A 15,967-nucleotide genomic window follows, 5' to 3' on the forward strand; every position below is an offset into this window, starting at 1 on the left:
CAGCACTCTGGGCACACAGCTGGGCACAACCAGTCTCGACTCCCCTCAGAAGCCTTGGCCTCTCTTGCCCCCCTGCTCACTCCTCCCTCCCTCCTGAAGGTGGTCAGGGAGGCCACTCATTGTGGGGTCTCCCCACTGATGGCCCTCCTGGCATGGAAAAGCAGCACTGAGCGGTGGGAAGGGAAGAATAAGGTGCTCATTTGCACAGGGCTGTCTGCCTTTGTGCAAACATTAAACTAAGAGTCCTAAGAGCCTGACAAGAAGCTGGGCCCTTGAGAAAATGCAAATTCTTTTTTTTTTTATTAATATTAAATTATAGCTGTGTACATTAATGCGATCATGGGGCACCATACATTGGTTTTATAAACAGTTTGACACATTTTCATCACACTGGTTAACATAGCCTTCCAGGCATTTTCTTAGTTATTGTGTTAAGACAATTATATTCTACATTTACTAAGTTTCACATGTACCCTTGTAAGATGCACCGCAGGTGTAATCCCACCTATCATCCTCCGTCCGCCCATCCTCTCCCCTCTCTCCCTTCTCTCTCCCCATTCCCCACATTCTTAGGTTATAACTGGGTTATAGCTTTCATATGAAAGCCAAAAATTAGTTTCATAGTAGGGCTGAGTACATTGGATACTTTTTCTTCCATTCTTGAGATACTTTACTAAGAAGAATATGTTCCAGCTCCATCCATGTAAACATGAACGAGGTAAAGTCTCCATCTTTCTTTAAGGCTGCATAATATGCCATGGTGTACATATACCATAGTTTATTAATCCATTTGTGGATTAATAAGCACTTGGGCTTGAGAAAATGCAAATTCTTAACCTTAGTTGATGAGCTGGGGAGACCTCCCTTCTGCAAGTGCACAGACACCCTATGCTCCAGTTCTGCTGCCCCGAGGAGCTCTGTGGTGCTCAGTGAGTGAAGGGTTCAGAGCTTGCCTCTATAGCTGGTACTGATAAACGTGGCGAATAACATGAAGACAGACCCTTCCCACTCGCAGCAGCTGGACTGGCTGGGCTGCTAGAGGCCCGTGGCAGTCAGCCTGGTAACAATTTAGGCTCCTTCACCACCTGTCAGAGCAGCAGCCCCAGTCTCCACCCCACTGTGGAGCGTGGGCATGCACTCTCTGCCTTCTGCACTTGCAGGTAACCTCCCTTAGAATGGCGTGCCCCCCTAATCCCCAGGGCCTACACCAGCACCTGGCACGCACAGTGATATCTGCAGAATGAATGAGTGAATAGATGCCACGGCCAGTGATGTATGGTAGGATGGAGAAGTGGCCTGCTTGGTGGAGAGGGGCACTGCACAGAGGCACCGGCTCAGGCTCTGGGATTCTGCCGTGGCAGGAGGGGAGTGAACCACTGTGAAAGGACAGGGCAGACATGTGAAGATGGCAATGCTTGTCGCTTCCTGCCAGCTGCCTCGGCTCACGAGTATCAGAGAAGGGGCATTGGTTTGTCTTCACCCGCCCTGCCCTCTGGGCTAGAGGGGAGGAAGAGAAGATGGGCTACACTTTCTCTGCTGGGGCAGGGGAAGGGTCCCGCTTTTGCTCAGTTGCCTGGCTTCCTTTTCTATCCCTGTTAAGGACACGGGGAGACCCGAGGGACTCCCTGACAGCCTTGATAGAGGCATGCTGCTGCCCTCCAAACTTGCTGCCTGCAGGTCCCTGAGTTTTCATTTGGTTCTGTAACGGTGGCTGGTACTGAACTTGAAACTGAAGCTCCCACCTGCACCAGTCTTAATCTCACATACTTACCTTGGCCAAAGGGCAGAGGGCAAGATTTCTACCCTCAATGAACCCAGGAGTAGATGGGGGAAGAATCTGGGCATTGGCCCTCCTGGTGCTTCGCTAATAATCCAGAAAGCATCTAAGGACCTTAGGAGACCTGTTAAAATAACCAACACTGCCAACTGCTTTTTCAACAGGGCACGATTTTTTTGGGAAGAGCCACCAATTGGGTAATCTTGGGTTTTCTATCCCTGTGTTCCCATAGATCCAAATCCTGCCATGTAGCCTTCTGAATGAACAAACACACACTGGGCCAATTTTTTTCCTAAAGCAGGACATTACCACATCCAAACCACGTATCTCTTACTACCGAGAGTCTAAGAAACATTCAACTCTTACAAGTGTGCATAAGTTTGTTTAGTTAAAAAAAAAAAAAAGCAGGAGAGTGATCATCCAAATGGAAATGATTAACAGTTGGCCTTTGAACGTGATTGCTCAGTAACTTTGAATCCTTACTACTTCTGATCATCACATCCCTATTTAACAAACCTTAGGCACACTGGTCTTCCCTCTTAGCCTGTTTCTTGTGCCCTCCCCCTTCCCATTATAATCTTGCTTAGCCAAGGGCTGGTGTGTAGGCCACTTCCTCCAAGAAGCTTCTCTGGTCACTCCCCCTAATGGCCCTTGCCAGCAAGGTTCATAGGGCTCTCCAGTGGTGCTCTACAACTCTCCCAGATTACTGCCCACATAGGTTTGCCTTATTTCTCCTTTGTTTTGTCACAACACTTGGCACCAGGGAGGCTTTCTCAAGATTTCTGTGGAAAGAACTGAAGCAACATGGGATCGGAAAAAAAAAGTACTGGGCTAGAAATAGAGTTTGTTTCTGCTTTTGGCTTCCAGGCACACTGCTGGCTGCCTGCCCAGCACCATTTGCCTGTTTCCATGTTGGCAGAACCCTGATTTTGTTCCAGTAAAGGCCTTCTATGTGGGCCAGTGGTTCAGTGGGAGCAGACCTCCTCCCAGTCCCAGGGTGGAGGGTGGGTTCTGGTCAGTTTAATCCAGTGGTGTTCAACTAGGGCTATTTCATTCACCAGGGACATTTGGCAACATCTGGTGAATTTTTAATGACATTTAAAATTATCACGACCAGGTGGGATGCTACAGGCACCTCGTGGGTGGAGGCCAGGGATGCGGCTAGATACCCTACAGTGCACACGACAGGTCTCCCTCTAACCTTAACAGGGAATCTAGCCTGAAATGTCAACAGTGCTGAGAAACCTGATCTAACCAATCACAGCGTCCTGTTCCTCTGCCAAGAACCAGTTTTGGCACAATGAGAAAAAGACGCCTCCCTGGCTGGCAGCTGGGTTGGCGGGTGAGGTGTAGGAGGACTGAGAACTGAAACAAGATATAACAAGCAAAGTGGACTTCACCATGACTCGGAAACAGAAGAACTGTACACAAACCCTGGTGTACGACACATGTGACCTCAACTCAGACCAGTTTCACTCCAGCTTATGCAGACCCAGGAACTTCAAGATAAGACCATGAGCAGAGCGCCAGCAACTCTGCAAGGACTAGTGATCCAGAGATAAGGCCACTAGCTCCTCTACTGACTCTCATTCACAAATTCCAACCAGTCTCTGCCAAGACTATGACTAATTCCAGTGCCCACACCCCACAAGGACCCTCTGCAGCTTCCCCATTTTCAGGAGCCTCACAGGTCGTCTGTTCCATTCCTTTGTGGCACCAAGTTCAATAAGCCTCTCTTTTATTATTATTTTTCTTACAGGTGTGTTCCTGGCTGCTCTTCTGTAGGCTTTAACGCTGGGGATGGAACACAAATAGGACCCATGCAGTGGACTCGGAGCCGCAGGTGGGGCATGTTCAAAGTGCCTTGGAAATAGGAAGATGTTCTGCTTGGGAAACTGGGGGAAGGGTTTTCAGCAATGACACTTCAAGTGGGTCCTGAAGGATAAAAATGGTTTTGGCCAAGTGGAGGTGCAGGACCGTGTACCGCAGGAAGAAGGAATAACATGGGCAGAAGCAGGGAGGCATGGAGTTAGAAATGGTGAGCAATCTCTAGCGTCTGAAACAGGAAGTGCAGGGTAAGGGGCCAGATCACATAGCACTTTGTTAATAGCCAGCTGTACAGGCAGCCCCTGCGTTAAAAACACTCTTCTGATGTTCGACTTGCACTTACAAGAAAAGATGACAGGTCATAGGTAAATACACCTGTTCCAATTTACATACAAATTCAATTTAAGAACAAACGTACAACATCTCATACTTCAAACACAAGCAATATAACCAAATCCTACGTACCCTCATATTAACCTGAAATTTAAAAAAGAACAAACCTACAGAACCTCTCTTTTGTAATCGGGAGACTGCCTGTTTCAACAAAGGGAATGAAGTAAAACATTGTTGAGGCCTGAATTGTTACTTGAGATCTCCATAGAACTGGAGAGGCATATGAATTCTTCAGTTTTCTCAAGCTGGTTCTTAGAACGAATAAGAAATATTCATGTGGCATTCTAGTGCCATCTAGCACTGGAAAAGGTAATGGCACATTTTTATCAGGAAAGCCTCCAAGTGCAATAAGGAAATTATTAACACTGTTTTTTTTTTTTTTTTTGAGACAGAGTATCATTCTGTTGCCCTGGGTAGAGTGCCGGCCCTCACTTAGCCCACAGAAACCTCAAACTCCTGGGCTCAAGTGATCCTCTTGCCCAGCTTCCTGAGTATCTGGGACTACGGGTGCTCCATTATGCTCAGCTAATGGGGTCTTGCTCTTGCTCAGGCTGGTGTCAAACTCCTGAGCTCAAGGGATCCTGCTGCCTCTGCCTCCGAGTGCTGGGGTTACAGGCTCAGCCACCTCACCCAGCCATTAACGCTGCTTTCGGAACGAGCCTTTTCCAGGGGTGGTTCCTACTGCTTGGTTTCCTCTGCATGGAAACCCTCCTCTTTCCCAAATTCTACTCATATTTCAATCCCTTCACCTGTTATGTCTCGGGCCAGATCAAGTTTTTCCTTTTGAAGTTAATTATTACATTTAAGATTTCACTTTTTTAAAATGATGATCCGATTAAAGTCATCTCTCTGACAAGTGCCATTTCTCTAAGGGAGAGGCTTTGCCCGCGGTGTGCCCACCCTCACCCCGGGTGCCAGGAAATGGCTCACTGTAGTGCTGTTAACGAACACACGGATGCTTGCTCCAGGCTTTCTCTTTCTCAAGCTTTACGTGTTGTAAGTGATATTTTCTATGTATACCCTGCCTTTAGTTAAGGGTAACCCTTCTATAAACTTTATCAAATGTCTGTTGCAACCGTCACAAAAAGATGTAACATTCGACGGACCTTAACGAAAGGCCTAAGTTTTCCGCTAAACCGAACTGGTTTGGAAAAGGCGCTATAATTTTCATGTGGGGGTTCTTGTATTCCAAGAATATGAACGTGCTCCTCCCCGCGCTGCCCGCAAGAACTAGGTCTTTGTCACCGCGAGCACAGCGCCACCCTCTCTGACGACAAGAACAGCCCCATCTCAGCCCCGCACTGCCGGCGCGCACCATGGCGGCTGTCGTCCAGTCGTCAGAAGCAGGGCGAGACCAGGGCGGCAAGCGAAGGACTGGGGGCCGGAGAGGCCCCGGCGCCCACCCGGGGCGGTCTCGGAACGAACTCCACTCCGCCTTCCGGAACCCGCCACCCGGAGCTTAAGAGCGCGGCTTGGAAGGGCCGGAAGGGGCGGGGTCAACGCTGCGGCTTTGCTCCCGGATACGTCACTTCCGTGCACTGGGGGCGGGGCGGCCCTGGAGGCAGAGTCCGAGTTCCAGCCCGACCTGCGCCGCTCAGTGCCAGGTGGTGGCGGCGGACCGAGGCCGTGCACCTGCATCATGAACGAGGCGGACGGGCTGCGACAGCGCCGGCCCCTGCGGCCGCAGGTCGTCACGGACGATGGTCAAGTCCCGGAGACCAAGGACGGCAGGTAGGCCGGGCCCCACGACCCGGGCGCTGGTGCCCCGGCTGCGAGGGGCGAGGACGACCCTCTTGACAACAGCGCGGGCAATAACAGCGGAGCCAAGCGCCGTGCGCCTGCCGTCCTGTTGAGTCCCCCAAGCGTAGCTTGTTATAGAAACCGAGCCCGACAAAGCCGAATGCGCCGCCGGGTCTTTGAAGCTTCGTATGTGCCCCGCGCCCAGTGGCGGCGTTCTTCCCCTGCTCTCGAGGTCATGAGGCCGCCCCCCGCCCCTCCTGCCCCTCACTCCCACCCGGGCCTCCAGAGCGGCTGCTGCCTCGCCTGCCCTCCGTGCAGGCTCATCTGATCCCCCGGGGTGCAGCCACTTGGCTACAGCCCTGCGTCTTCTCTGTCAACTACTCACTTTCCTGAAGGAAGGCCAGAGTCCCTTTGCTGAGTCCTTTGCTGAGTCCCGCCTGGTGGACCTGCTCTTCTGCTCCTGACCCCGTCACGCTGCGTGACCATTCCTCACCAGTGTTCTCGGTGGAGGGGAGAACAGAAGTGACATTGTAGGCAATTTTTATGAGAATTCAGCCTTGCAGGTTTTTCCCAATAGGGATGGAGACACAGAAAACCAGTAGTTGACGCCTAGTTAATCCCAGGTTTTTGGCCTTTGGTGCTTTCTCAATCATCCACAATTTTAAGCATGCTATGTTTTGTTAGCTAAAAACCGAAGTGTGATCCTTAGACTAGATTTCAATATGAGATATTTAAAAATCACTTTTCAATTTTGTATTGATAGAAATAGTAGAAATATTTATAAGTCACTAGCAGTATCAGGGAGTGTGGTGAAACACACTGAGAGGTAGTTTCCTGGACAGCTCTCAGTAAATTCCTGAGTGAATTTACTCACTATTGATAAGAAGCAATAGTAGAGAACAGAAACTATGAAAACGATACACTTTTACTTGGAAAATGGAAGAGCTGCTGGCCCAGTTTGTCATGTGGTGCAGTATGTTGAGAACCAGGCCATACAGGACCTGAAGGCACTTGTCGATCTCCCGGCTGCTCTGACACTCCAGCTCCAGGGCAGAGTGGCAAGCTTAATTAAGTTGTTTTTTTCTGGTTCTCTGCAGGATTTCTTCCTTAATGACAAAGTAAATTGTGTTTTCCAAGCCATCTTGTGTTGCCTGGTCTGTTGTGATGTGCCTCTGGTGTTTGTGTTCAGATAATTTTTGACTTCTTTGCAAATAAGGAATGCGTCCTTATTTGCCTGTGTTTCTACGTGTTCCTCCTGCTTACTGATCTGTTTTCCATGTGTCTGTAACATAACAGTCTCTTTACAAGTGAGACCTTCACCTTCCTTTCTGCATTTATCATTACAGCATTAAAGCTGCGTTTCTTAGTTTTTTCCCTGCAGTTCTGTATTTTTTATTTCTTTCAAGGTCACTTCCAGTAGTAAGCTTCTTGATTACCTAAAAAGTTCAGGAGTCAACATAAGTCAGGAAAGTGCTGTGTGTAGTGGGTGAGGTAAAGGAATCTAAAGGAAGTAGGAACAGGAAAGTGTTAGAACAGACTTTAGATGTACTAAACAGCATACAGGCAGTCTTGGAAGACATAGTATTAAATAAACAGAAGAAGGCCAGTGGGTTTTAGCAGTGGAAGGGAAGCTTAGCAATACTTTGGCTGGTCTCCTGACACTTGGCATAAAAAGGGTGTTAGCTCTGTTTTACTGATGAGATCCCTGAGGTCTATGCAGGGGAGGAGTTTACATAAAGTCAGGGTAAAAGATGAAAATGAAGCACTGGCAGCTGGACAATGATTAAGAAACATATTTTTTAAATTATGCTTTGGAAATAAGATTTTAATCCAAAGCTTTCGAATTTCTATATTTGAGCTATAATGAAGAATTTGGTTAAATCCTTTTATTCAGTGGGTGAGCTAAGTAAGCCCTTTAGCGTACCATTGCAAGCTAATAATTATGACTTGGGATCAATTTCCCAAAATGCTTTAGAAACTATTGGAAGAGTAATTGTGCACTGTGAAGCGGTTCCTTCCCTCTTGGTGCGGTTCTGTCTGGGAAGACAGCTGTTTAACTGTTTAGGAGTGAAGAGTGAGTACATTGAGGATTTAATGTATTTTAATGCATTAAATTCTGTATAATTATGCCTTTTTGGTAAACTTCTGAAGGATTCTAGCCTAAGTAAAAGTCTCTGTGGTTTGGCACCTGTAGCTCAGTGGTTAGGGCACCGGCCACATACACTGGGGCCTGCTAAACAGCAATGACAACTATAACAAAAAAATAGCTGGGTGTTGTGACGGGCACCTGTAGTCCCAGCTACTTGGGAAGCTGAGGCAAGAGACTCACTTGAGCCCAAGAGTTTGAGATTGCTATGAGCTGTGACACCACAGCGCTCTGTGGAGGGGGACATAATGAGACTCTGTCTCTAAATAAATAAATAAGTAAATAAATACGTAAATAAAATAAAAGTCTGTGCCAGGTCAGTTTTCCTTTTTCCTGGTCAAGATTGAAGGGTATGGGAGGCAGTGTGGAGAAACAGGGAGAGTTCAGAAATTCATGATCATGAAGAATCAAAAATCTGTAGTTTTTGTCTCAGCTCTGCCCCAGGTGTGTTCTTTTAACTTGTTGGCTCTTTTAACATGTTAATTCCTTAATTTTTTTCAAGGACAAAATGATGAGTCTAGGATCTCCGGCTTAAAGAAATGTGAAAAGTGAACAAATTCAAGATAGAGTCTTAAACAGACAGAACTTATTGCTGTTTGGCTTTCTTTGGTGGGGATCACTTTGATCTTTAAAGTTGTTGGTCTACCATGGATTTGGGGCAAACAGATTTTCCACAAAAATCAAAGGGCATTTTTCATCTTCTGGAGTGTGTGTCTATGAGGACTTCAGTCTGAGATTCAAGGCCTGATGCTCTGTGTGTAGGAATTAGAGAATACCCTTTAGACTTGGCTGGTGAAATCACAGGATTTTGTAAATCGTGGGTGGTGCAACAGTAATTATCAAAGCCTGTTGCATTACTGAGGTTGCACTCTTGCCCTAGCGACTACAGGAAATTTCAGGGTACAATTGTCCTCACAGTGGTGAGCGTTTCTCCAAGCTCTTCTGAGAATGGGGCAAACAAGATGATTTCTCAAAATTCCCTTGGGAAGTCATTCACCAGCCTTCCTGGAGCTGTCAGGAAGGGAACGTGTGGCACTTTGTCTCTGGAAATGGATGGGGGTAAATACGGTGTCCTTTAGTTATGTTAAAGTCATGTGGGTGTGCGGAGGCTGAGGGCTATAGTCCTGGAGAGAAGGCAGAGGAATCCTAGCTGGTTGAGTTTGCTGGAACCAACAATGATCGGGGCCTGTGGAAAAGCTCGTCAACCTTGAAGTACGTGTGGCCCCAGAGCAGGACACAGGCCATGCTTGTGTCCTGTGGATGGTGAGCCAGGAGCCACGGTGGCTAGTGGCTGCTGAATCCCCATGATGGCAGAAAGTGTTGTTGGACAGCAGTGCTCAAGGAGCTTTGTTTCTGTTTGAGCTCCCTTTTCTAAGCCTTGTTGACAGTCCTTTGCAGTAGAGCCTAGACAATGATCAAGTGGGGGTGGGAAGGAGGAGGAGTTAGATAAAATTAGTGGCTCCCAAGTACAGCCTGGAGCTGCCAAACTAGAAGTTCTGCGCCTTGATTAAAGCTGCCCAGGTTGTCTTATAGTGATGCAAGGGCCACCTGCCTTTGGGAGCACTGTTGCTGGTGGCCTCTGAATTCTCCAGCATTTTACATATGCCATGTCAGTGGGGGGACATTACTGTAAGTCTGGGCGGGACAGCACTTTAGCCACCTCTCACTATAAGCATGCCCACTCTCAGTCCTGGTAGGACTTTCTGTTTTAGACATAACTGAGTCTTACTGTTGTGTGAAGGGGCAACAAGACATTTAAGCAGGATGTCACAATCTCTGAGTCAGATTACCAAATCGAGATTTTAGACATGGGAGTGGCAGTACAGTAAGGGGGGAACTAATGACAGAGGAGTCAGACAAATGAGAAGCATCTGCTTTAGGTAGAATCACTTAGGCAAGGAAAAAACAAAGCAGCACTCTGGTGAGATTGTCGCTGCTTTTGCTAAGGACGGGCCTAAGAGGACAACAGAGAGCAGCTGCCCCAGAGACACTGCTCCACCCCTGGGGTGTGTGTGGGAGGGGCAGGTGATCATGTCTGCTGCCTTTAGGGCCAGATGTTCTGTACCAGAACATCCCGTGGTTGTGCTTACTGCCTGCAGCCCAGATCTTCAGCACTCACCTTTGAATCTGATTTTCTTTGGGGTTCTGCTTTGAAAAGAATTATACCATCAAAACGGCTCATTTCTGTCATTTGCACTTTTAACTAGCCCTGCTTTATGTACTTTCTTATTTCCATTGTGTGGGAAAACTTTAGGCCACTTACAGAAATCACTTGAGTTAAAGAGTGTCCCAGCCAAAACATGATTGCAAGAGGGACTTTACCTAACAATTGCAATCAGTGTAACTGGCTTATTGTACCCTCAATGAATCCCCAACAATAAAAAAAAAAAAAAAAAGAGTGTCCCAGCTTCTAGAATGGCTGCATAGTGGAGTCATTGATTTTTTTTTAACATCTTTATTGAGATATAATTCACATGCCATAAATTCACCAATTTATGTCCAATTCAAGCTGGCAAGGTGGCTCACAGCTGTAATCCTAGAACTCTGGGAGGTCAAAGAAGGCATCTCTTGAGCTCAGGAGTTTAAGACCAGCTTGAGCAAGAGCAAGGTCCCATCTCTACCAAAAACAAAAAAACTGTGGGTACCTGTAGTTCCTGGTACTTGGGAGGCTGAGGCAGGAGGATCACTTGAACCCAGGAGTTTGAAGTTTCTGTGAGCTAAGCTGATACCACGGCACTCTAGCCTGGGCAACCAAGTGAGACTCTTGTCTAAAAAAAAAAAAGTCCAATTCAATGGTTTTAAGTATAATCATGGAGTTTTGCAACAATTACCACATTTTAGAACATTTTTATCACCATTTACTTTTTTTTTTTAGTTGAGGTAAAATTCACATAATATACAGTTAGCCATTCTGAAGCATAAGGTTCAGGGATGTTTAGGATATTCACAATGGTGGGCAAATCACTAGCTTCAGAAGTTTCAGAAATTCTACATCACCTCATACACACACCTTGTGCTCAGCCATTCTTCACGCCCCTTCACCCCTCCCACACAAACATCCATCAACAGATGAGCAGATAAATTGTGTGTACACAGTCAACAAACAAAGGAATGAAGGGGGGATACACACTGCAGCTTGGATAAACCTGAAAAACATGGTGCTGGACGAAGCCAGTCATGGAAGTCACACGATGCGATTGCGTTTACAGAAAGTACCAGCCAAACACCTGCAGGACAGTTTCTTCATGGCAAAAGCCACAGGATAGGCAAATCTCTGTGGACATTCAGGTCTGGACATCCTCTACCCTCTCTCACCTTTGGCGGGCAGTGCTGCAGGTGGTGACTGCAGGCAACGAGCAAACGAACAGGCAAAGTCAGAATATATCACGCAACGTCTTTATATGGGTGGCCAGGCAGAACTAGGTGTCTTTGGCTTCAGAAAGGAGGAAGTTCTCAGGGATGGTGTCAGGGGCTTGCCTAGGGCCTCTGCAGGGGCAGGAAGAACTGACAGCCAGATCTGACTCTGTGCCTGCAGGCGCCACCTCAGCACTCTCCATCCCTCAGAATTCATTCATCTTGTCACACAGCTGCTTCCACAGCCACTAGCACATTTTCAGGCATTGGTTACAGCCACCCTCCACTTCCAGGTGCTGAAGATTAGTTTAATTAGACAACTATTAATTATTTTTTTGTGGCTGCCATGACAAATTACACAAATATTGGCGTAAACAACACAGACTTAACTGCCTTACTGTTTTGTAGCTCAGAATTCTCAGGTAGGTCTCACTGTGCTAAAATGAGAGTGTCCCCAGGGCTGGGCTTCTGGGATACTGTCACTCCTGCCTGTTCAGGCTGGTGGCGGAATCTAGCTGTATGTCCTTCTTCTGCAAAAGCTGCTGCATGTCTGACCTCCACCGACCCCCCACTGCATGTCTGATCTCCACCGCATGTCTGACCTCCACCGACCCCAGTAGAAACAGGTTTATTTTACTTTCTGCCTTATTCATTTCTTAAAATCATGTATGTTCAGAACTGGGCAGGTGATTGAGGTTACCCTGCCCAACACCTCTCTCACAATGGGGACTCTGTGGCTTTTGCCATGAAGAAACTGGCCTGCAGGTGTTTGGCTGGTTGTTGGGAAGAGGGCTGGTGCCCAGGAACAGAGTTAGGAGACCTTTGAGTGGAAGAGGACTTTTTGTTTGTTTGATTTGTCAAAATCAAAACGCTGCCCTTAAGGTTGTTTGCTTAAGTGTGAGTCTTATTTTTCTTCCTTTAAGTCAACATTTCGATGTTTTCAATGGAGCTCATTATTTTATTTGCTTAAAGTTAATCATAATACCAAGTGTTTAGTATTTGAACACAATTTATGTCAGGAAATAATGCTCCCATGATGTTTATTTAATAGCAAGAGGCTAAATGTCATTACTTTTTACCAGATGACAAATAACGTATGTGAGGGTTGGTTGAGAGGAATTTTAGTCACTACTGGTTATTGGTACTGACTAAAATATCTCCAAAAAATTTGTTCAGGATTCCAAGGAAGCTTTCAGATGTTCCCACAGCTTTAGGAGAGGTGGCTTAGACTTAGGATTTACAGATATCATGTAGGTAACTGTCAGTGTCGGTTTAGGAGGCTGACTTAGAGTTGTGATTCTGTAGATTCCATGTGGGTAACTGTCAGTGTCTGTGTAGGAGAGGTGACTTAGAGTTGTGATTCTGTAGATTCCATGTGGGTAACTGTCAGTGTCTGTTTAGGACGGTGACTTAGAGTTGTGATTCTACAGATTCCATGTGGGTAACTGTCAGTGTCTGTGTAGGAGGCTGACTTAGAGTTGTGATTCTGCAGATTCCATGTGGGTAACTGTCAGTGTCTGTTTAGGAGGGTGACTTAGAGTTGTGATTCTGCAGATTCCATGTGGGTAACTGTCAGTGTCTGTTTAGGAGGGTGACTTAGAGTTGTGATTCTGTAGATTCCATGTGGGTAACTGTCAGTGTCTGTTTAGGAGGGTGACTTAGAGTTGTGATTCTGCAGATTCCATGTGGGTAACTGTCAGTGTCTGTGTAGGAGGGTGACTTAGAGTTGTGATTCTGCAGATTCCATGTGGGTAACTGTCAGTGTCTGTGTAGGAGAGTGACTTAGAGTTGTGATTCTGCAGATTCCATGTAGGTAACTGTCAGTGTCTGTGTAGGAGGGTGACTTAGAGTTGTGATTCTACAGATTCCATGTGGGTAACTGTCAGTGTCTGTTTAGGACGGTGACTTAGAGTTGTGATTCTACAGATTCCATGTGGGTAACTGTCAGTGTCTGTGTAGGAGGGTGACTTAGAGTTGTGATTCTGCAGATTCCATGTGGGTAACTGTCAGTGTCTGTTTAGGAGGGTGACTTAGAGTTGTGATTCTACAGATTCCATGTGGGTAACTGTCGGTGTCTGTGTAGGAGGGTGACTTAGAGTTGTGATTCTGCAGATTCCATGTGGGTAACTGTCAGTGTCTGTGTAGGAGGGTGACTTAGAGTTGTGATTCTGTAGATTCCATGTAGGTAACTGTCGGTGTCTGTTTAGAAAGGGTGACTTAGAGTTGTGATTCTCCAGATTCCATATGAGTAACTGTCAGTGTCTGTGTAGGAGGGTGACTTAGAGTTGTGATTCTGCAGATTCCATGTGGGTAACTGTCGGTGTCTGTTTAGGAGGGTGACTTAGAGTTGTGATTCTGCAGATTCCATGTGGGTAACTGTCGGTGTCTGTTTAGGAGGGTGACTTAGAGTTGTGATTCTGTAGATTCCATGTGGGTAACTGTCGGTTTCTGTTTAGGAGGGTGACTTAGAGTTGTGATTCTGCAGATTCCATGTGGGTAACTGTCGGTGTCTGTTTAGGAGGGTGACTTAGAGTTGTGATTCTGTAGATTCCATGTGGGTAACTGTCGGTGTCTGTGTAGGAGGGTGACTTAGAGTTGTGATTCTGCAGATTCCATGTGGGTAACTGTCAGTGTCTGTGTAGGAGAGGTGACTTAGAGTTGTGATTCTGTAGATTCCATGTGGGTAACTGTCGGTGTCTGTTTAGGAGGGTGACTTAGAGTTGTGATTCTGTAGATTCCATGTGGGTAACTGTCGGTGTCTGTTTAGGAGGGTGACTTAGAGTTGTGATTCTGTAGATTCCATGTGGGTAACTGTCGGTGTCTGTTTAGGAGGGTGACTTAGAGTTGTGATTCTGTAGATTCCATGTGGGTAACTGTCAGTGTCTGTTTAGGAGGGTGACTTAGAGCTGTGATTCTGTATATTCCATGTGGGTAACTGTCGGTGTCTGTGTAGGAGGGTGACTTAGAGTTGTGATTCTGCAGATTCCATGTGGGTAACTGTCGGTGTCTGTTTAGGAGGGTGACTTAGAGTTGTGATTCTGTAGATTCCATGTGGGTAACTGTCAGTGTCTGTTTAGGAGGGTGACTTAGAATTGTGATTCTGCAGATTCCATGTGGGTAACTGTCAGTGTCTGTGTAGGAGAGGTGACTTAGAGTTGTGATTCTGTAGATTCCATGTGGGTAACTGTCAGTGTCTGTGTAGGAGGGTGACTTAGAGTTGTGATTCTGTAGATTCCATGTAGGTAACTGTCGGTGTCTGTTTAGAAAGGGTGACTTAGAGTTGTGATTCTGCAGATTCCATGTGAGTAACTGTCAGTGTCTGTGTAGGAGGGTGACTTAGAGTTGTGATTCTGCAGATTCCATGTGGATACTGTCAGTTTCTGTTTAGGAGGGTGACTTAGAGTTGTGATTCTGCAGATTCCATGTGGGTAACTGTCAGTGTCTGTGTAGGAGGGTGACTTAGAGTTGTGATTCTGTAGATTCCATGTGGGTAACTGTCAGTGTCTGTGTAGGAGGGTGACTTAGAGTTGTGATTCTGTAGATTCCATGTGGGTAACTGTCGGTGTCTGTGTAGGAGGGTGACTTAGAGTTGTGATTCTGTAGATTCCATGTGGGTAACTGTCAGTGTCTGTTTAGGACGGTGACTTAGAGTTGTGATTCTGCAGATTCCATGTGGGTAACTGTCGGTGTCTGTTTAGGAGGGTGACTTAGAGTTGTGATTCTGCAGATTCCATGTGGATAACTGTCAGTTTCTGTTTAGGAGGGTGACTTAGAGTTGTGATTCTGTAGATTCCATGTGGGTAACTGTCGGTGTCTGTGTAGGAGGGTGACTTAGAGTTGTGATTCTGCAGATTCCATGTGGGTAACTGTCAGTGTCTGTGTAGGAGGGTGACTTAGAGTTGTGATTCTGCAGATTCCATGTAGGTAACTGTCAGTGTCTGTGTAGGAGGGTGACTTAGAGTTGTGATTCTGTAGATTCCATGTGGGTAACTGTCAGTTTCTGTTTAGGAGGGTGACTTAGAGTTGTGATTCTGCAGATTCCATGTAGGTAACTGTCAGTGTCTGTGTAGGAGGGTGACTTAGAGTTGTGATTCTGCAGATTCCATGTACGTAACTGTCAGTGTCTGTGTAGGAGGGTGACTTAGAGTTGTGATTCTGCAGATTCCATGTGGGTAACTGTCAGCGTCTGTGTAGGAGGGTGACTTAGAGTTGTGATTCTGCAGATTCCATGTGGGTAACTGTCAGTGTCTGTGTAGGAGGGTGACTTAGAGTTGTGATTCTGCAGATTCCATGTGGGTAACTGTCAGCGTCTGTGTAGGAGGGTGACTTAGAGTTGTGATTCTGCAGATTCCATGTGGGTAACTGTCAGTGTCTGTTTAGGAGGGTGACTTAGAGTTGTGATTCTGTAGATTCCATGTGGGTAACTGTCAGTTTCTGTTTAGGAGGGTGACTTAGAGTTGTGATTCTGTAGATTCCATGTGGGTAACTGTCAGTGTCTGTGTAGGAGGGTGACTTAGAGTTGTGATTCTGCAGATTCCATGTGGGTAACTGTCAGCGTCTGTGTAGGAGGGTGACTTGGAGTTGTGATTCTGCAGATTCCATGTGGGTAACTGTCAGCGTCTGTGTAGGAGGGTGACTTAGAGTTGTGATTCTGCAGATTCCATGTGGGTAACTGTCAGCGTCTGTGTAGGAGGGTGACTTAGAGTTGTGATTCTGTAGATTCCATGTGG

General features: G+C 46.6%; 1 protein-coding gene across 1 annotated transcript in view; it reads left to right on the forward strand.

Moving 5' to 3' along the window:
* The first annotated feature begins 5,532 nt into the window (after positions 1-5,532).
* APMAP (adipocyte plasma membrane associated protein) overlaps positions 5,533-15,967 on the forward strand; it is a 32,042-nt gene continuing 21,607 nt past the window's right edge. Inside the window, exon 1 of the mRNA XM_053578334.1 lies at positions 5,533-5,728. Within this exon, the coding sequence (XP_053434309.1) occupies positions 5,637-5,728 (92 nt within the window). The 5' untranslated portion in view covers positions 5,533-5,636. The remainder of the gene's footprint in view (positions 5,729-15,967) is intronic.

This window comes from Nycticebus coucang, chromosome 24, assembly GCF_027406575.1.
Source record: "Nycticebus coucang isolate mNycCou1 chromosome 24, mNycCou1.pri, whole genome shotgun sequence".
NCBI classification, from domain to species: domain Eukaryota; kingdom Metazoa; phylum Chordata; class Mammalia; order Primates; family Lorisidae; genus Nycticebus; species Nycticebus coucang.